This window comes from Haliotis rufescens, unplaced genomic scaffold, assembly GCF_023055435.1.
Source record: "Haliotis rufescens isolate VD_foot unplaced genomic scaffold, xgHalRufe1.0.p SCAF_12, whole genome shotgun sequence".
Taxonomy (NCBI): Eukaryota; Metazoa; Mollusca; class Gastropoda; order Lepetellida; family Haliotidae; genus Haliotis; species Haliotis rufescens.
In genome coordinates, this window is record NW_025963802.1 from 18,837,640 (window position 1) to 18,863,818 (window position 26,179).

Genomic DNA, 26,179 nt, shown 5'->3' on the forward strand with positions numbered 1-26,179 from the left:
ACCATCTTTTGATATGACGCTGCCCGGGATCGAACCACCGACCTTCCCCTCTCCGGACAGACGCTCTACCACTAGACCCGGAGACGGTTTACAAGGTAAACGTCTGTCTTCCTACTGCGTCAATTTCGGCCTTCCTTCTACATTATAACTCAAATACTTTTCAAAGCGTCGAGAACCCGTGAAGATCCGGGTTAGAATGGCACATCAGCAACCCATGCTTGTCGTAAGATGCGACTATGTTTGTCGTTAGAGGCGTCTTGCGGGATCGGGTGGTCTGGCTCGCTGACATGGTTGATGCATGTCATGTTATCCAAATTGCGGAGATCGATGCTAATGATGTCAATCACTGGATTGTCTGGCCCAGACTCGATTATTTACATTCCGACTACATAGAACTGGAATATTGGTGAGTGCGGCGTTAAACAACAAACAAACAAATCAAAGTGTCGTGAACGCAATTCACTCACTCACTTCAGATAATGAGGTTGGTTCATTCGTACCTTGGTAGCCACGTACACATGATGCAGTGGATGGAGGTGTAGACGATGTAATCACCACCTTCCTCGAGGTGTCTCTACTGCATATGGTAATCAAGCTGCCATGGCCTCAGCATCAGTGCAAACAATACATCGAGATACCCAGGCCAAGACAAGATTCTCGTCTTTGCGAGAGCTCAGCGAGGTCAGCCCGACCACGTGATCAAAACACTCGGCACGAGATCACCTCTGCTTCCCGCGCTCGCTGGTCGTATCTGCCTTATCACGTGACAATGATGTACCGTTTGTGAAAAATCAAACGCACACCTCCAGTACAGCGAGTAAAAAACACGAAACCAGAACAGACCAATGGAATGGAGCCCTGCCGTTAAGTCCGCTCTATATAAACCACACGACTGCAATTCTGGCCCCACTGAACAGTGACCCAAGTGACGTATTGCTACCCTATGGCGAAACCTAGTGCAAGTCACTGACGATGAAGTGTTCACTGAGTTTGGATTACGTGAAGACGCTAGTATGTGTGTTCGTGGTGTTGTCGGTGGTGGACTGTCGTCGAGGGCGACGGGCGAAGCGCGGCAATGGCAAGTGCGGGAGTGACTCCCTCGCCGAGTACAACCTCTCCTTCTTCGGGGACTGGGCGAAAGAAGCATTTCCCAGAATGTACCCTAAGTACAGACCTCACGCTCAGTGGTCCAAACTGTTTGGTAAGTCCCATTTGTTTGGCATGAAATACTATCCTTGCAACTATCCTTGCAACATACCATGTACACCAGTTTCTGACTGTTGCACAATTAGAAGTATTTGTTATGTTCCTCATATTCTTTCTCATATAGACTGCCTCCGTGGTGGTAGAACGTCCGCCCGGAGAGCGGAAGGTTCCGGGTTCCATCCCCGGCCGCGTCATACCAAAAGACGTTAAAAGCTGGTTCTTCTTGTTACCCTGCCTGGCGCTCGGCATTAAGGGGCTAAATAAGGACTGGTCGGCTCGGAGTCAGTATACTGTGTCTGAGTGGGGTATTCATGTTAAACTGCGACATCGTATCTCAGTGGGCTAGCACTACAAATAGGGATCAGTCCGGACAACAACAAGCAGCCACACACACGTGCATGCACGTCGCTATATAAGGGCAATAATCTTTGACGCAACGTTAAACTCCATTTCACCTCACCTCACCGCACCTCACCTCACCTCTTTTTCATATGTTTAACTTTAACACAGTTGCTGCAGTTCCCAACGTCATGCCCTTATGATTGTGTTGCATTTAGGGGGTTTCTTTTCCTAAAAAACTGGTACAACTTTGGCATACGAAAATGCACTGGAGATGTCAGCTTTGAGATATACACATGTAGCTTGGGTTGTATATTCCCAAGGGAGCTGAGAATGAAAACCGAGAGGAACACTGATTCATTGACCTGGGTAATGATGTAGCTATTTGAGCATACTATATGGTGTGGGATTGGCGCATTATGATATGCAAATTATTATCAGTGAGTATTGCGTGGATACATTGAATCTCACTCTCCTCAATATGCAATTAGAACAGGACACCACGTGTAAGTGGTTGTAAAATTACAGCTGAAAATTACACGTTACACGTTGTAAGAATGCAAAGTTATGAGGATATCCCAGAAACAGGGGGAGTCGGGGAGGGGGGGGGGGGGGGGGGGGGTCTAGACGCTGTGTCTGGTTCGAACTCAAACGTTGTACAGTAAAATACGTTTATAACGAACACGCTTATAACGAACTGACAGATATAACGAACTTACTTTTTGGTCCCGGCCATTTGCTGTATATTTGTTGTATATAGGCATATAACGAACTACCGTGATAACGAACTAAAATTAGTTCGTTACAACCGTAGTTTACTGTATCTGTATCATAAGAGGAATCATCAACTGTCATATTTCCTAAAACAGTTCTTCAATATTCAATGTTGGAGTCCACAACACGGACATCGGTTGAGATGAAGAGACTCACACTAAATAGATCCCTGGGTGGGGCTGTAGAAGAATTGAGTCTGGTTACAATGATATATGGCGTCACTGTTGCTAAATGCGACTGGGCTCCGGTCAATATTGCTAATTGCGATTCAAAATCTAACTCGTTCTAAGACGTATCTATTTTATCATTAGATATTTTTAAGAAGGGGGCTGAAATTCGGTCAGTCGGTAGTGTTAAAGGAGGACAGAGATCTGGTCAGTCGGCAGTGTTAAAGCGGTACAGGGCTCCAGTCAAACGGCAGTGTTAAAGCGGTACAGGGCTCCAGTCAAACGGCAGTGTTAAAGCGGTACAGGGCTCCAGTTAAACGGCAGTGTTAAAGCGGTACAGGGCTCCAGTCAAACGGCAGTGTTCAAGCGGTACAGGGCTCCAGTCAAACGGCAGTGTTAAAGCGGTACATGGCTCCAGTGAAACGGCAGTGTTCAAGCGGTACAGGGCTCCGGATTGTCAGCAATGTCTCTAATCTCGCTATAAACATGCACTGCCTTACATATGTGGATGTTACCTCACAACACTTCTTACGTCTAGGCCTACGCAGAAACAAGGCATGAGACCATGGTCTCTAGTCTCGCTGTAAGCATTCACAGCATCACAAAAGTGGTGGGTACCCCCATTTCATCTCCCAACAGACAGGTTCAGATCACAACCTTCACCTTTCTGTGTCGGTGGCTGAGCTCCACGCACCACGTATCGCTGCGAAAAGTAAAGGCGAGGACAGGAGACTCAGTACAGAACGCACTTGCACCAAACAGCGTTATTTCACACTGGGATCAGATTTGCGGGGGGCTTGTGATTGAGATGAGCAAAAACTGATGTGTTATCCGAGGTCCGAATGTTTTCTGGAGAATCCTGCATAATGTGATTGCATGTAAATAGCGTCCAACGTGAAACAACGCCATGGCGTTTTGCAGCAACGCGTTATAAATTGACAATGCACTGGTTTTACCTGCACCAAACATTCCGCTGGTGCTGCTTAAGAGGCATTGGGTGCAATAAATAGTTGCAATAAATGTTTTGTCTTAATAAATTCTCTTTACATCCAAGCTTTCTTGTTTTGAGCCCTTTGATAGAAGAAAGTGTGTATTAATGTTCGGTATTTGTAAAATGCAGCTATTTATAATTCTCCTGTCAACAGGTTCCTAATTTCACCACCGCGTGCCGACACGTGACTGCACTGCGCGTGATTCGCAAACTGACGTCAATTTGACGCCCCCAATGCGCACATCGCGGAGCGGCATGACTATTTTGAACAACATTGCGTTGTATGCCCACTGACCTGGAAATCATACAAAAAATATTTAAATTTCAAGAATTCCATTTTTTCATCTGATCCATGTCACTTTTAGAGATGTTTCAGTTTTCCTTTTTGCTGTAGCGTCGATGCACCAAAAACATCACGTATTTTGAAGCAGGTTCAGCAAATCAGCATACGATTCAGACAATGGGAAGCTGTATCCGGCCTGTCTGTGCACTTCATGTAAAGGGCAATGAACGCTGTCACTGTTTGCAAACAGTCTGTTTTCATCCCCGGTGTGTGCATGTTAGATGCATGCGGTTGACACATCACACCCCCCAAATCCATGGCGGTCTGTCATGGCTGCCACAGGCAAAGGTCACACAACTCACGGCGTATTTCGATGTAGCTGAATCATTGTCATATTCTGGTGGAGCTCAATATGTCCCAGTTTGCCTTTAAAGACATTATGTAAATCGAATAACTTTAATCAGGTGAATTGTCGAAATGATCTCATCCTATTTCAGTGCGAACGCACTGCATCGTAACGATCTCCTTAAAAAAGCACAGTTGGCATGGTGACACCTCCCATAAAAGTGCACAGCCGGCATTATGACACTCCTATAAAAGTGCACAGTCGGCATTATGATACTCCTATAAAAGTGCACAGTCGGTATTATGACACCTCTCATAAAAGTGCACAGTCGGCATGATGACACCTTCCTTAAAAGTGCACAGTCGGCATTATGACATTCCTATAAAAGTGCACAGTCGGCATTATGACACCTTCCTTAAAAGTGCACAGTCGGCATTATGACACCTCCCATTAAAGTGCACAGCCGACATGATGACACCTCCCATAAAAGTGCACAGTCGGCATGATGACACCTCCCTTAAAACTACACAGTCGGTATGATGACACCTTTAAAAGTGCACAGTCGGTATGATGGCACCTTTAAAAGTGCACAGTCGGCATTATGACACATTCCTTAATAGTGCACAGTCGGCATTATGACACCTCCCATTAAAGTGCACAGCCGACATGATGACACCTCCCATAAAAGTGCACATTTGATGACACCTCCCTTAAAACTACACAGTCGGTATGATGACACCTTTAAAAGTGCACAGTCGGTATGATGGCACCTTTAAAAGTGCACAGTCGGCATTATGACACATTCCTTAATGGTGCACAGTCGGCATTATGACACCTCCCATTAAAGTGCACAGCCGACATGATGACACCTCCCATAAAAGTGCACAGTCGGCATGATGACACCTCCCTTAAAACTACACAGTCGGTATGATGACACCTTTAAAAGTGCACAGTCGGTATGATGACATCTACCGTGCACTGTCGATCCAATGATACCTTCATAAGGGACGTACTGTCGATAGTATCATCCCACTCCTTAATGCCTTCATACCCAGGTTATCGATGCCACTCGTTTTAAAGGCGCACTCCCGTGGGGATTCCCAGTTTGAATGGGTCCCCATTACCCTATGCTTGTCGTAGGAGGCTACTAAAATGGAAGTGGTGATCAGGCTCGGTGACTTGGTTGATTGGCTGTTGCTCATTGTTGCAATTCGCTGTGCAGAGTTGCGTCCCTTTGGAACGCCAGAAACCTATGATCGTAGGTTCGAATCCCGTTTCGCCCCGATTATGTTTCTAAGTTTGTGAGCACGATACCCGTGCTAGTGGTTTCACCAAAGTGAAAACGTCAAAAACCTGCATCACTTCGGACTTTCCTCCCACATCGAGCAGTGATATAACTGAAATACTATTCACAGCTGTGTTAAACCCAACTCACTCACGCACTGTCCACATATTACGTCCCTACAAGCACAGAAAGAAAAAACGATAATTCTATGGTGCACGATAATACCAAAGAAGTCGTGTACATACGTGCGTATGTTCGCAGACTGATACCCGTTCATGACTTCAGCTGAAGCCAAAACAGGTACATGATATAATGTGCAACAATCCGTCACGTCACCCAAATCTATGTTTAGAAGCACTAGAGTTACGACGCCCATAAAGATTGAGTTTCGGGTATGTAGGAAGACTAGCAAACTAAGCACAAACACAATTAAAAAAAGGTTACAGTTTAACAATGTCTCTGTCGGCTAAAAATGTCCGTACACCTGTAAATCACTTTAACGCATGTGCGAGAGACGTGTCGTCGGGGACGCAGAGGGGATTATCCGGTGCCCCTTCCCGCCCTCCCAAAGGCAGTGTCAACATTAGTCGTCAGAGACCCACTGGCAACATAAGTATTATTTTAAGTCTTTAGGGCAATGTCATTCATGCACTGCACGATGCCAGATCACGTGGGCGAGACGTACATGCTGCAGGAGGGTGGTCACATGTTGTCTCAGTCGAAGATTTGTAAGGACGTCAACTCCGGCTATAACGAACTATGATTAAAATGATGATGATGATGATGATGATGATGATGATGATGGTGGTGGTGGTGGTTCCCTCCTGGGATAACCACCAACAAACTTGATCATAATAATAGACGTCCTTCTGGTTTCATAGTCCAGTATTGTGGAGCCAACGCACCACGAACCTGTGGGTTTTGCTAAACGAACGAAAACATTATTCATTTCCCAACGCTCCCAACTAGGGACGTAGAGAAGTGTAGTTCTAGTATAACACACAGACCCATTTTTTTCATTATGGGCGTGTGAAGCCCATTTCTATCGTCCACCCTCGGGGGCGGTCGAGTAGCCTAGTGGTTTAAGCGTTCGCCCGTCACGCCGAAAACCCGGGATCAATTCCCGACATGCGTACAATGTATGAAGCCCAAATATGGTGTCCCCCATCGTGATATTGCTGGAATATTGCTAAAAGCGGCATAAAACCATCACACACACACACTTACAGAAACTCACTCACGCTGGTCACATGTTTTGGTTATGAATTCTCTACGGTATGAAAGACACCCGCATTTCCGTTCTTTATGAAGGACCCGTGAAGATCCGGGGTAGAATAGGTCTTCAGCAACCCATGCTTGCCTTTAAAGGCGACAATGCTTGTCGTAAGAGGCGACTGACGGGATAGGGTGGTGAGGCTCGCTGCCTTGGTTGATGCATGTCATCCATCCCAATTGCGTGGCTCGGTGCTCATGATATCAATCAATGGATTGTCTGGTCCAGACTCGACTATTTAGAGACCGCGGTCATATAGCTGGAATATTGCTGAGTGCAGCGTAAAACAACAAACCAAACCAAAACTTTATGAAGAATACCGTTAGCGTCGTAGGTCGCCGGGGTGAATATGCAGAAATGCAGTAGCCAAATGGTTAAATCGTTTGATCGTTATGCCGAACACCGGGTTCGATGCTCCAGAACAGAACAAAGTCTACTTTACGTCCACGGCCGTTGTAGAGGTGAAGAGTTGCGAAAGTGGTGTAAAACCAAACTCACTCACACATTAAACTACCACAATGTCGAGGCTATAAATATGAGCTATCAATTATTTTTGTTAGTTAAGGCTTTAGAAACAACACTGAACATGGTTCAATTCAGTACGAACCTAATGGGTAGACTGTGTGTCGAGTGGTTCTACATATACTGCTCAAAAGAAGTTACGGAACATCGTACTCTTTGATATTACTATGCCATGAAATATCGGGTGTTCTTTAACTTCTTTTGAGTAGCATATATCCGTAGCACACTTTCCTTGGTAATTGATACATTTTGTAATATATGAATATTTAATTCACAATCAAATATGTTGCATCCACAAATACGTTTAACTTCGCGTGTTTTTGGCAATATTTTCAACACACAGACCCTGTGACCGTGAGTCACGCGATCGCCGCGGTCAAGTCCACCCTGTGAGTGTCCGAAAGATAAACACGCCCACCGCCTCCAAAATGGCAACCTTATATTTTCTTGTCTGTTTTTAGACCGATTTGATTCTATTTCTGTAAAGGTTGTGGATGTATTAATCCGCGTGTAAACCGCCTCCCGCCGTAGTGCCTGCATGTAATCCTCCGCGTGTTGGTGCTGACCGCCAGGTCTAGTTGTTGCCCTCAAGTGGGCGACAGGTAGACACTGGCGCCCACGCAAATGAACCATTAGGTCTTTTTTCATAATTCCTTTCATTCAGACCGTGTTTGAACGTTATTGCTTGCCGCCATGATGTCTCTTAGCAACACGGGTTTAGACTGTGAGTCATATGACATCAGCTTCTGGACTGTTGTATCCCACCGTCACACCGTCATGTAATCCTTGTTTGGTTAATGAATCACACGGCACCTCTAATGCAAAGATAGACACATCTTGTTTTATTACGATTGTTGAATCTGATCCTCAGATCGTATCGTAGGTGAGTTGCGGCCACATTTTGTAATTTGTTGCGAAAGGAACCTGGATCTTAAGTGTGACAGGCGAACGATTCACCACGAGGCTACCCCACTGCATGCTTATATTGTCGTATATATATCTACCTCATATTTAGCTGACACACCATGATAAAAATGAAATACTTATGAAATTCAACTCACTCACTTTAAATTGAATGTTAATGTTGAAGCCATTTGATTAACTGTAGGGTGCTCAGATGACCCTGTAGTCTAAGACACTGCACTTCGCTGAGCAGAACAGCGTCCCAAGAAAGCTATGATCGTGGGTTCGAATCCCGGTTCGCCCTGATTATGTTTCTAGGTTTGTCATCGCCATACCCGTGCTCGTACGTGTTTACCAAAGTGGTAACGCCATTAAAGACCTGCGTCACCAGTGCCGTAGGCAGCCGGGGGGAACGGGCAGTTGAATTTTTTTATAGAAAACACTTTTATTTGAATAATGTAAATACAAGTTTGGGACAAGTGATACTTGTACAAATATTTGCCCCCCCCCCCCCCCCCCCCAAAGGGGTGCCAGATCAACTCGCACACTCATTTATTATTAATAGTAACGAGTTTCGAATCCAAGAGTTTGTTTCGTCAACATCATAGCAGCACTCGTTGCCTTCATCCAAGTGATGCTGGCGAAGGTGATCCAGTGTCTAAAGGACCAACATTTGCTTTGCAGAAATGCGTCCCTAAGTCGTGCCACGATCCGCCTTGAGAAAATAACTTTCTAAGGCTGGACAACCCAATACTACGACCCGAACCCGTCAATACACGCCATGAATCTGGAAATCCTCCGAACACCAGAAATGAATGACTAGGTGGCGAAAATGTGTTTGCCATTGACATTAGCTCCAGGAATTATACTTTCTGATGCCTTAAAAGAATAATATGCACATCAAATCAGTTCATTACCCTCTATCGATGCCAGATAAGCAAACACTCATATGATTCCTGTATTTGCGTATTTGCTCAATCAGCGAAACCCAATTCCCCGTCGGCGGATGAGTGTACCAGAGATCGCTTGAAGGTCAAGGCCACACGTGTCCTCGCCAGCGTTAGAAACCTGCTGAGGTCTGCATTAGGGTACTTCGACGTCATTATCTCAATCCAGGGTCATGAGCCACATTATTCCTAACATAAGAGCTTTTTACATTTGTTATAGAAACTATAAAAAAAAAGTAGAGGCCACGTCCGGAGCGTGCGAGATTAGCATTGTAATCAGTAATGGCATTTGTCAAGATCTGACTGGATGCTCTGTTTTTTTAGTAATTTTGCAGTTTTCTTGAAACTCACAAACGCCCATTTAAAAACAAACATTAGTGTTCACGATGGTGAAAATGATGGGTGCATAGGAGCTGATCTGGTGTGATGTGGCCTATTTCCTTCTCATACATTATGATAGTTTACATTGTAATCACAGAGGCTTGTGCAACAACACGACAGGACGGATGTCATCTGTGGTTGAGGCTATTTATAGACTGTCCTTTCCTGTCCGGAAACCAATCAAACCCGAAATATTGTTCTTCCACGTGCAACTCGTTTTTGTGTTTGTGTCTGAACTAAGTTTATGACCTTCCCTGACCTCCAAGGTCAAATGGAGTCCTTTGTAAAACGAGATGTTGGGGTTATGTTGCGCAGCGCCTTTTAACAATGAAACCAGTTTGCATCTTTGATGAATCACGGGGGACTGACTGGTGGGATTTTCTCGAACGCCGTGAAGCTACCCTCTGTTTGAGAACGTGAGAGGGTGATCATTTCTTACAGTGTGAACAGTGTGGTCATGATTTACTTACCTTTGTTTACAGCACGCGACCATGTCCCGGAGTACATGTATGTGCAGGACATTATACGGCAATAACAGTAACAAGAACAATATGTCACATTTACCGTAAATCTTGCATAACGGTATATTCAATACTCGTCTTTAAGTGGCTTGTATTCGGATATTCGGGGGGCGGTCGGGTAGCCTAGAGGTTAAAGCGTTCGCTCGTCACACCGAAGACCCGGGTTCGATTCCCGACATGGGTACAATGTGTGAAGCGCATTTCTGGTGTCCCCCGCCGTGATATTGCTGGAATATTGCTAAAAGCGGCGTAAAAGCATACTCACTCACTCACTCGGATTTTCGGTATAATATGATGTGTAAAAATAGTGCCATGTTAGATGTTTATGTGGTATCAATACGATGTTTGGAGGTATCAATGCTATATATGGATGCCAATGGGAATCCGTTTATGGTTTGGAGGCCATCTGGGTATCAATGCGATGTTTGGTTTGTTGTTTTTTCAGTTTGTTAACGCCACGCTCAGCAATAGTCCAGCTATATGACGGCGGTCTGAAAATAATCAAGTCTGAAAGATAATCCAATGATTGAAATCATGACCATCGATCTAACCATCTGAGATACGATGACAGGCATTAGCCAATTCAACAAGCCTGACCACCCGATCCTGTTAGTCGCCTCTTACGACACGCATGGGTTGCTGGAAGACCAATTCTAACCCGGATCTTCACGCGCCCGATATTATAAGACTATATGGATAAGTATCAATGACATATTTAGAGGCCATATGGGTGTCAGTTCGTTATTTAAGGGAAACCAATTCAGTCTTATAGTAAGCACCATAGTGCCATCTAGGTCTGGGACGGGTAACTCGGGTTCTCGGGTAGGAAATTTGGACTCGTCCAAGCCCTAGTGCCATGATGTCTGCTATGCGGCTACAGCACGTCTGACTTATTTCGAGCGAGAGGTCAAGGTAACCTGAGACAAACTATGATATGAACCGTAGCAACACCCACCCTTGTTCACAGGACTACAGGATAATAAAATGTCGCATGTTTGCTGCTGTCGAAGGTTAAAATCATTGTCATTCTCTCATCAAAGGTTTACAAGATGTCTCCATTGTTGTCATCTGTAGAGATGTAATACAGGGAGCCAGTTGCTACATGACCTCTCGAAAGAAGATAATTCCAGTTCTGAAGATCCATATCGCCTTATAGCGAACACTACGGTGGCACTATAGATAACACTACGATGGCACTATAGATATCACTACGATGACACTATAGATAACACTACGGTGGCACTATAGATATCACTACGGTGGCACTATAGATAACACTACGGTGGCACTATAGATATCACTACGGTGGCACTATAGATAACACTACGGTGGCACTATAGATATCACTACGGTGGCACTATAGATAACACTACGGTGGCACTATAGATATCACTACGATGACACTATAGATAACACTACGGTGGCACTATAGATATCACTACGATGACACTATAGATAACACTACGGTGGCACTATAGATATCACTACGGTGGCACTATAGATATCACTACGGTGGCACTATAGATAACACTACGGTGGCACTATAGATAACACTACGGTGGCACTATAGAAAACACTACTGTGGCACTATAGATAACACTAAGTTGGCACTGTAAATGTCATTATACGATAGCTATGCGATAAAACGCAAAGAACAATGAAGAACGAAGCCTGGTTTATTTCACGATGAAACATTGTTCTGTCATGATGTAATTTCTGGAGATTCGAATATGCTGGCAACGAGGTGACGTGGTAAAATGAACGACGTTATTTTTGAGTGGGAAGAGTCTCGCGAGTCGTTCCCCATAGATGAAACTGGGCAACTTAGATAAACGCAATGGTCGAACAATCGCATCCAAATGTTGGAGAGATATGACGATCGGTATTGCGGGAAAATGTACAGGTGATCGACATGAGGATTTTGAGAATATACATGAAATACCAAACTTAACCCCCCTTAAAATGGACGTCGCTGAGGTCGGATTGTATTCAGGGTGGCACTATAGATAACACTATAGGGGACTATAGATAAAATGTTGGTGGCACTGAAGATAACAACTATGGTGACACTATAGATACCACTATAGACGCCCAATATATAACACTATAGTATAACAATAACACTACGGAAACATGGCATGGCACAACGCTAGTACGACGGAACGAAATATAAAACGACTTCCGTTGCACTTAAAGCATTTACCAATGAAATAAGCTTATGCCATAAAACAATGCATGTCCTACCCCAATAACAAATCAGATAGACGGAAACGGACTTCACTGGTGTGCGTGAGCAGAGGTTCACAAACAACATGGGTTGCTTTGATGTGTGACACATGACTCCAGCCATACTGACTCGCCAGTCGTTCAAAATAAGATATTCGATTTCTCACTGTATTTATCGGCAGCCCCATCAATCAGGCAACATTGACAGTTCCCATTATAGATGCTGCTGCTTGATGCTCTCACCTGGTCCTGACCCCACCTTGTTGACAACCTGCCCATTAACCGCTTGCCGGCTTGTCCGCGTCCCGACGGTCATCTGTGCTTAATTGTGTCCACCCTTTGTCATGTTATAGTAGAACAGACAGAAAACGTTATTATATGTACTTGATTTATTTACACCATAATGCGAAAACGGCTGTAAGCTAGGGGATCTAAAAAAGTGTGTGCGTGCTTGCGTGCGTGCGTGCGTGCGTGCGTGCGTGCGTGTGTGTGTGTGTTGGGGCTGGGGGGGGGGGGGGGGGGGGGGGGGGGCTGGTAGGGGTCGGTGGTGCTCTGAAAGGCTTCCAGTAGATTAACAACTAGTCCCTGAAATGAAAATATTGTACAGAAAAAACAAATGTTGAAGTATCTGAATAAAATACAATAAAAAGGAGCCCAGAGACTCTCTTCATATCCTAAAACTGCAGTAATCAAGACTTGACCACTATTATAGATTAGCATGGGCTGTATTAGAATATTTGTTTCCGGTCCTGAATGGCAGACTGGGTTCCTGGGTGTAAGGTGGGAGTCGTAACTGGTCAAACTTAGCATGGTCTCTCGAGCTTGATGTTGTCGTATTCTGTTAAATGAATAAATGAACAAATAGAAAGACTTCTCATCTACTACGCATGTCTGTTCACTGGCCACGCGGTCCGATTCCCACCTACCCTTCCCATCGTTTGGCTATTCCATGACCCTTTCCGACCCTTGAAGATCCGGGTTAAAATTGGTCTTCGGCAACTATTGCTTGTCGTAAGAGGCGACAATGTTTGTAGTAAGAGGCTATGCTTGTCGTAAGAGGCGACAAAAGGGATCGGGTGGTCAGGCTCGCCGACTTAGTTGATGCATGTCATCGTATCCCAATTGCCTAGATCGATAGTCATGATGTCAATCTCGGGATTGTCTGGTCCAGACTCGATTACTTACATACATACCGACGTTAAACAACAAACGAAAAATAAACATGACCCCTTCCACATATTGAAGGCTAGCGGGATGTTACGTAGATACGTTGCCTCAGCAATCCTAACACCCTCCCCTAGCTATGTTCCTCAAGGATGGCTGGCTGGTCATTGCCACGAGCAGTTGGTTACCACCACCGATGTTTCAGAAATGAAACTAGGATCTCCTCGTGCCAGTGGTACTCTTTGAACACATCTATGGAAGAATTAGCGGTAGCTCTGAACCAACAACTCAACAATACAACCCCACTGAGCGTGGTATCGGTGCTAAGTATGATATAAGAGGTTTCAACTCGCACCTGCTTTGATGTATGCAGCCACGTGCATCTAACAATAGCGGAGCATGACAGCTGCCGAGATACCCAAGCAGGGACGAGCAGTTAATGTCGGAAGTCAAACCCCGAGTAAACACACCCGCTTGTGGGAAACGTCGAGCGTTTGCAATGTCTTTGAATGTAAACGAGAGCTGGATAGTTTTCTAAGTAGTAAAGAACGCGGACTGACCCGGGTGCAGGGAGACATGTACTTGGCTTCATCTGGCATGCAGGACAAGGGGTAGTTTTGCAGTGTCCTTTGTGAGAAGTCGTGGAGGGTTGAATGCCTCCCCATGACCGTCTTTCAGAAACACCTTTTTATGTTTGGGAAGAGGAAGCAAGTCCCAGATGGTTACTATGTTAAACCCACGAGAACGGGTACATGCTGCCAAACCAAAGTTCACGATCTGTTTGAATCTGACACTCGATTCTGGCAGCTAAGGTTGCGGCGAGTTTTTTCGCCTCGGATCACTTGAAAAGCAGGCCACCGTTGTGTGTGGATCTGCCTTATCGACATATTGTAAAGTTCAGATATATTTCGATCTGACTTGAAAAACAGTTAACCAAACGCACACATATCACTGATGAAGACTGGAAAATGGTTCTAGGTCAAACTTGAAATAGTCTCGGTTAGATGTACAGTACGTTAGAGGTGAGGTGAAATGGGGTTTAACGTCGCGTCCAAGATTATTGCACTTATATAGCGCTTTTATATACGTGTGTGTGTGTGTGTGTGTGTGTGTGTGTGTGTGTGTGTGTGTGGCTGCTTGTACTAGTCCAGACTGATGCCGATTTATAGTGCTAGCTCACTGAGATACCATGCCGCAGTTTAACATAAAAAACCCACTCAGACACAGTATACTGACTCCGAGCCGACCAGTCCTTGTTTTAGCCCCTCAATGCAGAGCGCCAGACAGGGTAACAACAAGTACCATCTTTTAGCGTCTTTTGGTAACCCGGGTTTGAATTCCGACACGGGTACAAAAAAATGTGTAAAGCCCAATTCTGGTTTTCCCCGTGATATTGCTGGAATATTGCTAAAAGCGGAATAAAACCATATTCACTCACGATGACATTGAAATGAATAGTTGGGTGTCAGCTTTATTTTAGACACTTAAAGTGAGTGAGTGGATTTGCAACGTTTGTAACGTCATCTTACAATTTCACAAATGCACTCATCATGGGAGTTGAACCCGTGTCCCTAGCGCTTCAAGTGGACGGAGCACCCACTAGACTAACCCACTGCCCGTGTTGACAATCAAGTCATCTGGTTGAGATTGACTCGTCTACATCTGTAACGTATGTAGATATATGAAAGTTCAGTTCTCCCCGATGCGAGTGAATCATACCTCAATGTCAAGGCCACACTCACCAAATCGGGCCAATGCGTGATCGTGCTATGGAAAGTAAGTACATCAAAAACAGACGGGTGGCGCAAACCCAGAAACTGATAATGTTTCCCCCACAACTGGAGCTCTGACATTTCAGCAAGACCGACTAGCGGACGCGACTGTTGCACAATACTTGTCCTAGACACGGTTTCCACTCTGCTCTATATACTGCAGCCTGACCCGGTGTTCTACAACAAACATACGTTGGCTATTGCTCCCTCAATCTGCCTCATACATATCGTCTACAGACAGCACCTGGGACCAGTTGTTGGGGAAATATCGCAGGAAGATTGATCTTTTACCAACGTCTGCGCGTAAGAGGTCATCAACATGGCCGCTCCGGGTGCATGCGGGGCGTCTGGGTCGGCGTGTTCGTTAGGATAGACCGGTTTAGGGTTGTGCTAAGGAGTTGTCATCACAGTGTATGATACATTGTAACATCTGGTCCAGAGACTGGTAGTCGAGATAATGGGAAAACATCCCCCAATAAACACTGTTTGTGAAGATAGACAACACGTGTCCAGCCTCGTTCCTGTGTATGTAACGAAACGCATAACAGATGGACATCCTATCAGTGGCATTTCGAACCTGCCAAAATAGCACCTGACCACCATCTTACAACTGTTTGTGGTGGTGTTACTTCCTTCTATACTCACGAACATAGGTTGAAATGCCATCGGTTGAAATGCTGTATTGGGGTGTGAGAATTATGGAGAGGAAACGGCAACAACACGACAATGATATTACAACATTGTCATAGCAAAGCCACGGCAATAACAACATTGCAATATCGCATCAACAACAGCAACAGCACGACATCCATTTTACATGAACAGCATCCCAACAACACAGCAATATGCAATAAAAATAGCAACAGCACAACAATGGCACAGCGCCGTAATACCATCAACATTACATAAACACATTGCAACATCACAATACCAACAGCAATATTACAGGAACAGCAGATCCGGGGTAGAATAGGTCTTCAGCAACCCATGCTTGCTGTAAAAGGCGACTATGCTTGTGGCGATTAACGGGATCGGGTGGCCAGGCTCACTGACTTGGTTTGATGCATCTCATCGAAACCTAATTGCGTGGATAGATGCTCATGATGTCAATCCCTGGATTGTCTGGTTCAGACTCGATTATTTACAGACCGTCGTCATAGAGCTGGAACATTGCGGAGTTAAGCAACAAACAAACACAGCAGCAGCAACATCACGACAATACCAACAGCCAAACCTCAACAAAGAAGTAACAGCACAACGGTAACAGCACCCACAGCAATATATCGATATATCACAACTCAGGTCACAGCTTGAGGGTTTACTACTACACAAGTAGCCCAAAAGTCGAAGGCCCCGCAGTTCACTGCAGAGTTAGGGCCCTGAGGTGTGCCAGGATCCGCTGATTGTAAGCTCATTCCCAGATTCGCCCATGGGTCAAGTTGAGGTGACCGCCGCTTTGTAGAGTACTTAGTTTATCATGGTGTGTGAGGAAAACCCGAGGTGACGCAAGTCCTAGACTTTTCAAACTTGTTTGACAAACCAATGATTATAATCAGGACTAATCTGGACACGGCCGAGGGGAGAATTAAGAAGAGAGAATTGCTGAGATCTAGATTACTGGGCCACCCGTGCACCCGTTTGAGCAAATAATTCACTGAATGAACGATAAATTCTTACCAAGATTTAACTCCGAGTTACCGCCTTATCGCCCAAGTCGAGTCCCCTTGATTCAACTCTAAGCACTTTTCATAAATACACTTCTAGCAGAAGTAGTCTCATTTGTGTCATGACCCGACACTGGAAAACTTTGAGGACATTGTTATTTCCAGTCTTAACAACCAAACCTGGAACGAATCACATGAGGGATATTCAACTGTGTACATTTCTCAGTGTGTAAACAGGCGGTTGCTGAGCATGCAAACGTTAACGTGAGGTTCGCTGTTAATCATAGTCTATACATTCTGCTAAATAAGGGGAAGAATATAGGACAACATCTGCACGACAGACATACATGTAGAATTGATGCAATTCAGCTCGGGGCGTTGGAGTAGCCTGGTGGTTGAAGTGGTCGCTCGTCATGCCGAAGGGGGCACGGGTGGCCCAATCGTCTAAGGCGCCGCGATTCGCTGTGCAGAGTTGCGTCCCTTGGGCACGCCAGAAACCTATGATTGTGGGCTCGAATCCCGGTTCGCCCCGATTATGTTTCTAGGTTTGTCAGCACCATACCCGTGCTCGTTGGTTTCACCGAAGTGGTGAACGTCCGAGACCTGCATCACTTCGGGCTTTCCTCCCACATTAAGCTGACACGCCGCGATATAACTGGAATACTGTTAAAAGCGGCGTTCAATCCAACTCACTCACTCACTCACTCGTCATGCCGAATGCTCAGGTTCTAGTCCCCACAGAGGTTTATGTGAACCTATTTCTTCGGCCCCCGTGCTTTTTACGACAAGCAGCTACTGGAGACTTCTGCCTACTCCTCTGTCCGCTATCTGTAGCAGTATGCAGAAAGAAAATTGTTGTTTCTTTACAAAATTATGCTGATCCCTGGACTATTTTTTTCAGGTTTAACTCATGGGCGGACGCATAAGATGTGGTCTGTGGGTGAGCTGGCCTCTCATGCTGTTAAGAAATTTGTTGAAGAAAGAAGCACAATATTACTGGACAGGCATGCGCAAGGATACAATGACACGTTTGATATATTCACCGCTGCACCAATCCGAGGAGGGGTGGGTCGGACGTCGGCAAGAATCTTCGCTGATGGAAAACATTCAAAGGTATGTATAACATCGCGAGGAGTAATTATATCAGATGGATCAGGGCCCATCTGCACAAAGCGATCTTTGCACTACGGCCATCTTAACGCTCATACTTTAACATAGACATTTGACATTCTGTGACAGAAGTCGAAGCTCTGTGATGTCTTTGTGCCAGTTGATGCACAATCCGGTGCATGGTTCGTCTTGATTATTGCAATTGTATAGTGAGTGAGTGAGTTTGGTTTTACGCCGCTTTTAGCAATATTCCAGCAATATAACGGAAATGGGCTTCACACATTGTACCCATGTCGGGATTCGAACCCGGGTCTTCGGCGTGACGAGCGGACGCTTTAACCACTAGGCTACTTGACCGCCCCTGCAATTGTATAGCGACGTGCCATCCTGGCAGGCAGGTGGGTATGACGTGGTAGGGGAAAATAACATTGGAGTGAGTGAGTGAGTATGGTTTTACGCCGCTTTTAGCAATATCCCAGCAAAATCACGGCGGAGGACACCAGAGATGGGTTTCACACATTGTACCCATGTGGGGAATCGAAACCCGGGTCTTCGACGTGATGGGCGAATGTTTAAACAACAAGGCTGCCCCACCGCCCTTAATAATAACCTTTGACATACAGTATAACCGTAAGAACCGTTTAGGGAGAGTAACAGGTAAGGTGAAATGGAGTTTAACGTCGCGTTCAAAATTATTGCACTTATATAGTGACGTGCATGCACGTGTGTGTGTATGTGGCTTCTTGTACTAGTCCGGCTGATGCCGATTTATAGTGCTAGCTCACTGAGATACTATGCCGCAGTTTTAACATGAATACCCCACTCAGACACAATATACTGACTCCGAGCCGATCAGTCCTTGTTTTAGCCCCTTAATGCCGAGCGTCAGACAGGGTAACGACAAGTACCATCTTTAAACTTCTCTTGGTATGACGCGGCCAGGTACCGTACCCCGGACCTTCCGATCTCCGGGCTGAGAGTAACACCCTTTGACTCACGTTCTATGCATGTTGCAGGTTTCCTTCCTGGTGAAGATCATCCCGAGTCCTGACTGGTTTGTTGGCGTCGATGGACTGGAGCTGTGCCGCAATGGCCGCTGGAGAAGGAAGGTGTACGCCCACCTCCGCCCAATGGACGCCGGAACTGACAAAGGTCTCACCTACACGTCCCCCAACTGGCCCTCTCACCCGCCACAGAAAATATTTGAGATTACACCCAGCTACCCCGACCATCCGGCCAGCTCCTTCTTCTACCCGGACAGAAATAAGCTGCCCCGGATAGCTCATGCCATTCTGGAGAGGGTTGTGGAATACCAGCAACAGGGACGGTCCACGGATGTTAAATTCAACTCCATGCCTAACATGGTCGTTGAGAAGCAGCCCCATGAACTGTCACACAAATCGTGGGCCCCGCAGGAGGCAGGCGCGGAAGAGATCGCGATCAACACCAAGATCGACCAGGCACTAAGGGAGAAGCTAGAGAATGATATCCAGAACAGATTGAAGACGTCACCAAGACGTACCTTCTTCCTTCAGAGAATGGTGAAAAGGGGAGGACAAGTCCTGGCTGACCAGAGCTCGGAAGAGGTTGAGGAAGAGGAAGAGGGACCTCACGTCGGAACTAAGATTGAACGTACTGAAGAGAAAGCTGTGGAGTCATTTCTCGCCGGGAGGGATCCGTATGCCGATGTCTCAACGACGTCTGAAAATCCTACAACACCAGCTCCAACTACAACAACTACACAGATGTACCGCCCAGTTGATAATGTTAATTCATTAACACGGGAGCATGGGCTTGAGACGGTAAAAAACACAATGGGAGAGGACAACGATTCTGAAGAAGCTGCCAAGGCTAGACTGATGCTGCAGCCGACGTTCCCGATGTCAAAGGAGTCAGACGAAGGTGAAGATGTGAGTGTTGAGCAGGGCAATCTGAACATGAACAGTGTAGACAGCGAAGAAGCAAAAGAATCAAATAGTCAGATTTCAGACCGTAGTGAGGAAAGCCATGAGATCACACAGAAGTACAATACCGGAAGTCAAGTACAGCAAAGTGTAGATCGAGAGCAGCACTACGGACACGACAACGTTGATCAAAGCGTGAACACAAGGTCGACAGGGAAGCCTATTATGTTTGATCACACTATCGACAGTCAGGTGAAAGAAGACGTTGAAAAAGACGAGGACGTTGTCCCGGACTACGCCGCTGCATACTCGTCTGGAGGCGTTAAGACGGGCGCCACTCAAGGTCACCAGGTCAACCAGCACGTCGAAGACATTGTCCGGAGCGGTCAAACTGAAAGGCCCCACACTCAGACACCACTAGTGGGCAAACCAGTGGACAGCGACGTTGACAACAACGCTCCTACCTATGTCCGAGGCGGTGCTGATAATGACGTCGAGAAAGACACGTGGAGTGAAAGTCGTGGTGACAACGTCGAGAAAGAGACAGACCAGAAAGAGGCTTTAGAAACACTGGGCATCTTCCACGTGAAATCTCCACTGAGAGGCAGGAAAACAGATGGTGAGTTGGTCTATCCTAGTCAATATGTCCTAGGGTTAGTAAAACATTTCGTAATATTTATATATGAATATGCATGTACATAGTGCATGTGAAGTAGATGGATGTATCATGATCAATCTAACAATCTAATCATTATTTGACCTTTTTACTCCGGCCCAATACCTCTCTGCATCAAGATCTGACGACGCTTTCATAAGAGGTCGCTGAATTCAATGAGAACCGCCAGTGCCTTCATATTCGTGTCTCTAACAATAACAGCTCCAAACAGAATGGGAGCTTTATGTTCGTACACTTGAAACCTCTAGCCTGGTTGGTATTTGAAAGGTATTCAATATGATTAAAGCCGCATCATACCCACAACAAACTGAACTAATTGTATCAATTTTGGAAATCCAACACGCTTAAAGCACTGATCACTTTCGTAAGAGGCGACTAACGGGATCGGGTGGTCAGGCTCGCTGACTTGGTTGGTGCATGTCATCGTATCCCAATTGCGTGGATCGATGTTCATGATTTCAATCACTGGATTGTCTGGACCAGACTCGATAGTTTACAGACCGCAATCATATAGCTGGAATATGACTGAGTGCGGCGTTAAACAACAAACAAACTAAGCCAACAATGAGTGAGGTGATTTATATCCGTAAGCGGTGAAAAAGACGGTACCATATCGACAGATTATTGAGAAGTCATCGTAATATTCCTGACCGCCTCCGTGGTCTAGTGGTAGAGCGTCCGCCCGGAGAGCGGAAGGTCCGTAGTTCGATCCCCGGCCGCGTCATACCAAAAAAACGTTAAAAGATGGTATTTGTTGTTACCCTGTCTGCCGGTCGGCATTAAGGTGCTAAAACAAGGACTGGACGGCTCGGAGTCAGTATACTGTGTCTGAGTGGGGTATTCATGTGAAACTGCGGCATGGTATCTCAGTGAGCTAGCACTATAAATCGGCATCAGTCCGGACTAGTACAAGCAGCCAAACACACACACACACACACACACACACACACACACGTGCATGCACATCCCTATATAAGTGCAATAATCTTGGACGTGACGTTAAACCCTATTTCACCTCACCTCACATAATAGTCCTGTGAGGCGAGGGGAGTATCCTTTTGATATAATGTGTGCTCACGTAATGCCGAAGATCTGTGTTCGATTGGTACCGTGAAACCAATGGCGATGTGCTCCCGAAATATGCTTGATGTGTGTTTTAAGGGGCGTTATACGTTACTAAGTCAATGTTATAATCCTGTATTTTCATCTTTCAGAACAACTAGACTGTTTGGTCACTGAATGGTCACCGTGGAGCGCGTGCAGCTTAACGTGTGGCTTCGGCGTCAATACAAGGACACGTCAGGTCACACAGCACGCTCGTAATGGCGGCATGAACTGCCCAAGGCTTTCCGTTGAAAAAATATGTGGAAGCATGCGCACGTGTAAATGGAACTATTTCAACAGCATGTTCAACAGGAACAGGGGCGGACGTCGACGACGGAGAAGGAGGAGACACCATCATGGCTGAAGACACGTAAACGAGATCTGAACGAGAACTGGTTATGATTACCATGGAAACCGTGGTTTCCATTTTTGGTATGCGCGACGTCGTGTTCACCGTTGTTGACGTAACGAATGTGTCAGAGTTCACACGGAACACAGAGACAAATGAAGGAGCGAGGAAGCCGATGCGGTGCCAGAGCGACATCCGCATGTAGAATAGATGCATTCTGTTTCACATCACCATAAGACAAGTCATCTACATTTTTATCGGAAGAGGGCGAAGTTCACTTCCGGTTGTTTTGATTCCGGATGTGTTTGAAACACGTATCACGCCGCTATGCGGCAATCAGATATTTGAAGCACAAATGAAAGTCAGAAAAAACGTACCAAGATTTCTTTTTCCGAGATATTGGCACTCAAGAGACTGAAGTAAAGACACAAAGCTTGTGTACTTTCTAAAATGACATTACTCTTCATCTAGGTCATGTAATACATCAAAAGATACATCATCGTTGATATCTTGGATGAATATTAGTTCGCGTTGTACATAGTTTTAACTATACATGTTACCGATGCTATGTGTATTTTAACCTTGACAGACTCGGTGGTTCAAGCGATGCTGTCCTCGAAATCAGAAAAACAGCAATTCACAAGATTGGCAAAATACTGTGCTTATCTGGATTCATTTGGAAAGGTTATACCATAGTTTGTTTTTGTTGACCCCTGTCAAGAAAATAAAACCAAACGAGGTAGTCATCTTCACAAAAAACGCTACCCTGATTTAAAAAAAACGCCTTAATTACAAACATAATAGCAGGACATGAGGTACATATGATTTGGTCAGTCCAACGGCATCGTCCTCGGGGATATATTCGTGTTGGGTCAGTTGCTACAGGGAAGTATTGAGCGAGTTATCTTGAAGCATTTAACCGTATACGGATTCACCTAGACATGGAACTACAAAGACAGAGACCTCTGAGCCACCGAGCGATAGCTGTAGATTATATAGTATGTATATATAGAGCATAGGGCAAATACTTGTTTTTGTACATATTGGGTGAATCAATCTTTTGCATAATTTTTGTACAATTTTCATACTTGAATAAAAGACTTCTTGTTACCGCTTATATGACTGGTGTCTTATTGCAATAACGTGAGATGGGTTTCAGGTCACTTTATTAGGTAGTGTAGTTATATCATTATGTGTAAACTTGTTGGAGGACAACACTAAGCGACGCAGGTCTTAGACAGTTATCACGTGTGCGAAAGCAGGTGTGCTGCAGAGTGAATCGTGGATTCGAACCAGCCATCAGAGGGTCTGGCACCTGAGGGAACACAAGTCTTCACAGTATGGTGTGCCGTTTTAGTCATGTGTCGTGAAGTGACGGATACGTGCCAGTGTCCGCTTTGAGGATATCTTACACTTCAAGTTGCAGGACATGGTACAGAACTTTCAAACAACAAAGTAAGGAACTCGTTGTAGGACATGGTACAGAGACTGTTGAAGGACATGGTACAGAAATTGTTGTAGGACATGGTACAGAGACTGTTGTAGGACATGGTACAGTGGCTGTTGTATGACATGGTACAGAGACAGTTGTAGGACATGATACAAAGGCTATTGTAGGACATAGTTGGAGACTGTTGTAGGTCATGATACAGAGACTGGTGTAGCATGGTACAGAGACTGTTGTATGACATGGTACAGAGACTGTTGTATGACATGGTACAGAGATTGTTGTAGGACATGATACAGAGACTGCTGTCAGACATGGTTCAGAGACTGTTGTATAACATTACAGATACTGTTGTAGGACATGGTACAGAGGCTGTTGTATGACATGGTACAGAGACTTGTAGGTCATGGGACAGGGGCTGTTGTATGACATGGTACATAGGTTATTGTAGGACATGGTACAGAGACTTGTAGGACATGGTTTAGATACTTGGCGGACATGGTACACAGACTGTTGTATGACATGGTGCAGGGGCTATTGTACGACATGGTACAGGGGCTGTTGTAGGACATGGTACAGGGGCTGTTGTAGGACATGGTACAGAGACTGTTGTAGGACATGGCACAATGACTGTTGTAGGACATGGTACAGAACCTTCAAACAAAAAGGTAGAGAACTCGTAGTATGACATGGTACAACGGCTGTTGAATGACATGGTACCGAGACTGTTGTATGACATGGTACAGTGGTGGTTGTAGGGCATGGTACAGAGGCTGTTGTAGGACATGGTATAGGGACTGCTGTAGGACATGGTACAGAGACTGTAGTATGACATGGTTCAGAGACTGTTGTAGGACATGGTACAGAGGCTGTTGAATGACATGGTACAGAGACTGTTGTAGGACATGGCACAATGACTGTTGTAGGACATGGTACAGAACCTTCAAACAAAAAGGTAGAGAACTCGTAGTATGACATGGTACAAAGGCTGTTGAATGACATGGTACCGAGACTGTTGTATGACATGGTACAACGGCGGTTGTAGGACATGGTACCGAGACTGTTGTATGACACGGTACAGAGGCGGTTGTAGGGCATGGTACGGAGACTGTTGTATGATATGGTACCGTGGCTGTTGTATGACATGGTAAAGAGGCTGCTGTAGAACATGGTACAGAACCCTCAAAGAACAAACAAGGGAATTCGTAATATGACATGGTACAGAGGCTGTTGTTGGACATGGTACAGAGACTTGTATGATATGGTACAGAACTTTCTAACACGAAGTTGAGAACTCGTAGTATGACATGGTACAAAGACTGTTGTAGGGCATGGTACAGAGGCTGTTGTAGGTCACGGTAGAGAGACTGGTAGAACATTGTACAGAGACTTGTAGGACATGGTACAGAGACTTGTAGGACATGGTACAGATACTTGGAGGACACGGTACAGAGACTGGTAGGACATGGTACAGATACTTGGAGGACACGGTTAAGAGACTTGGAGGACATGGTACAGAGACTGTTGTAGGACACGGTGCAGATACTTGTAGGACACGGTGCAGATACTTGTAGGACATGGTACAGATACTTGTAGGACATGGTACAGAGACTTGGAGGACACGGTACAGAGACTTTGAGGACATGGTACAGAGACTGTTGTATGACATTGTACAGAGACTTTGAGGACATGGTACAGAGACTGTTGTATGACATGGTACAGAGACTTTGAGGACATGGTACAGAGACTGTTGTATGACATGGTACAGAGACTTGGAGGGCATGGTACAAATATTGCTGTAGGACATGGTACATATACTGTTGTAGGACATGGTACGGAGACTGTTGTAGGACATGGTACAGATACTGTTGTATGACATGGTACAGAGACTGTTGTAGGACATGGTACAATGACAGTTGTAGGACATGGTACAGAACCTTCAAACAAAAAGGTAGAGAACTCGTAGTATGACATGGTACAACGGCGGTTGTGGGACATGGTACAGAGACTGTTGTATGACATGGTACAGATACTGTAGTATGACATGGTTCAGAGACTGTTGTAGGACATGGTACAGAGGCGGTTGTAGGGCATGGTACGGAGACTGTTGTAGGACATGGTACAGAGACTGTTGTAGGACATGGTACAGAGGCTGTTGTATGACATGGTTCAGAGACTGTAGTATGACATGGTACAGATACTGTTGTGGGACATGGTACAGAGACTGTTGTATGACATGGTACAGATACTGTAGTATGACATGGTTCAGAGACTGTTGTAGGACATGGTACAGAGACTGTTGTATGACATGGTACAGATACTGTAGTATGACATGGTTCAGAGACTGTTGTAGGACATGGTACAGAGGCTGTTGAATGACATGGTACAGAGACTGTTGTAGGACATGGTACAATGACTGTTGTATGACATGGTACAGATACTGTTGTATGGCATGATACAGAGGCTGTTGTATGACATGGTACAGATAATGTTGTAGGACATGGTACAGAGAGGTGTAGGACATGGTACATATACTGTTGTATGACATGGTACAGATACTGTTGTAGGACATGGTACAGAGACTGTAGTATGACATGGTTCAGAGACTGTTGTAGGACATGGTACAGAGGCTGTTGAATGACATGGTACAGAGACTGTTGTAGCACATGGTACAGTGACTGTTGTAGGACATGGTACAGAACCTTCAAACAAAAAGGTAGAGAACTCGTAGTATGACATGGTACAAAGGCTGTTGAATGACATGGTACCGAGACTGTTGTATGACATGGTACAACGGCGGTTGTAGGACATGGTACCGAGACTGT

The 26,179-nt window shown here is 45.3% G+C and overlaps 1 protein-coding gene across 1 annotated transcript; it reads left to right on the forward strand.

Moving 5' to 3' along the window:
• Positions 1 to 826: 826 nt before the first annotated feature.
• LOC124145658 lies at positions 827 to 23,022 on the forward strand. The gene is made up of 4 exons (XM_048393425.1): positions 827 to 1,201; positions 17,666 to 17,877; positions 18,891 to 20,397; positions 21,669 to 23,022. The coding sequence occupies exons 1-4, from the start codon at positions 973 to 975 to the stop codon at positions 21,920 to 21,922; spliced, it is 2,202 nt and encodes a 733-aa protein (XP_048249382.1). The 5' UTR covers positions 827 to 972; the 3' UTR covers positions 21,923 to 23,022.
• The last annotated feature ends 3,157 nt before the right edge of the window (positions 23,023 to 26,179 follow it).

Bases quoted from the DNA above. Each gene is read 5' to 3' on its own strand.
- LOC124145658 (XM_048393425.1), top strand. From the start codon at position 973: ATGAAGTGTTCACTGAGTTTGGATTACGTGAAGACGCTAGTATGTGTG. The intron at 1,202-17,665 runs GTAAGTCCCATT...TATTTTTTTCAG, and splicing joins TCAGTGGTCCAAACTGTTTG to GTTTAACTCATGGGCGGACG. The intron at 17,878-18,890 runs GTATGTATAACA...TGCATGTTGCAG, and splicing joins CTGATGGAAAACATTCAAAG to GTTTCCTTCCTGGTGAAGAT.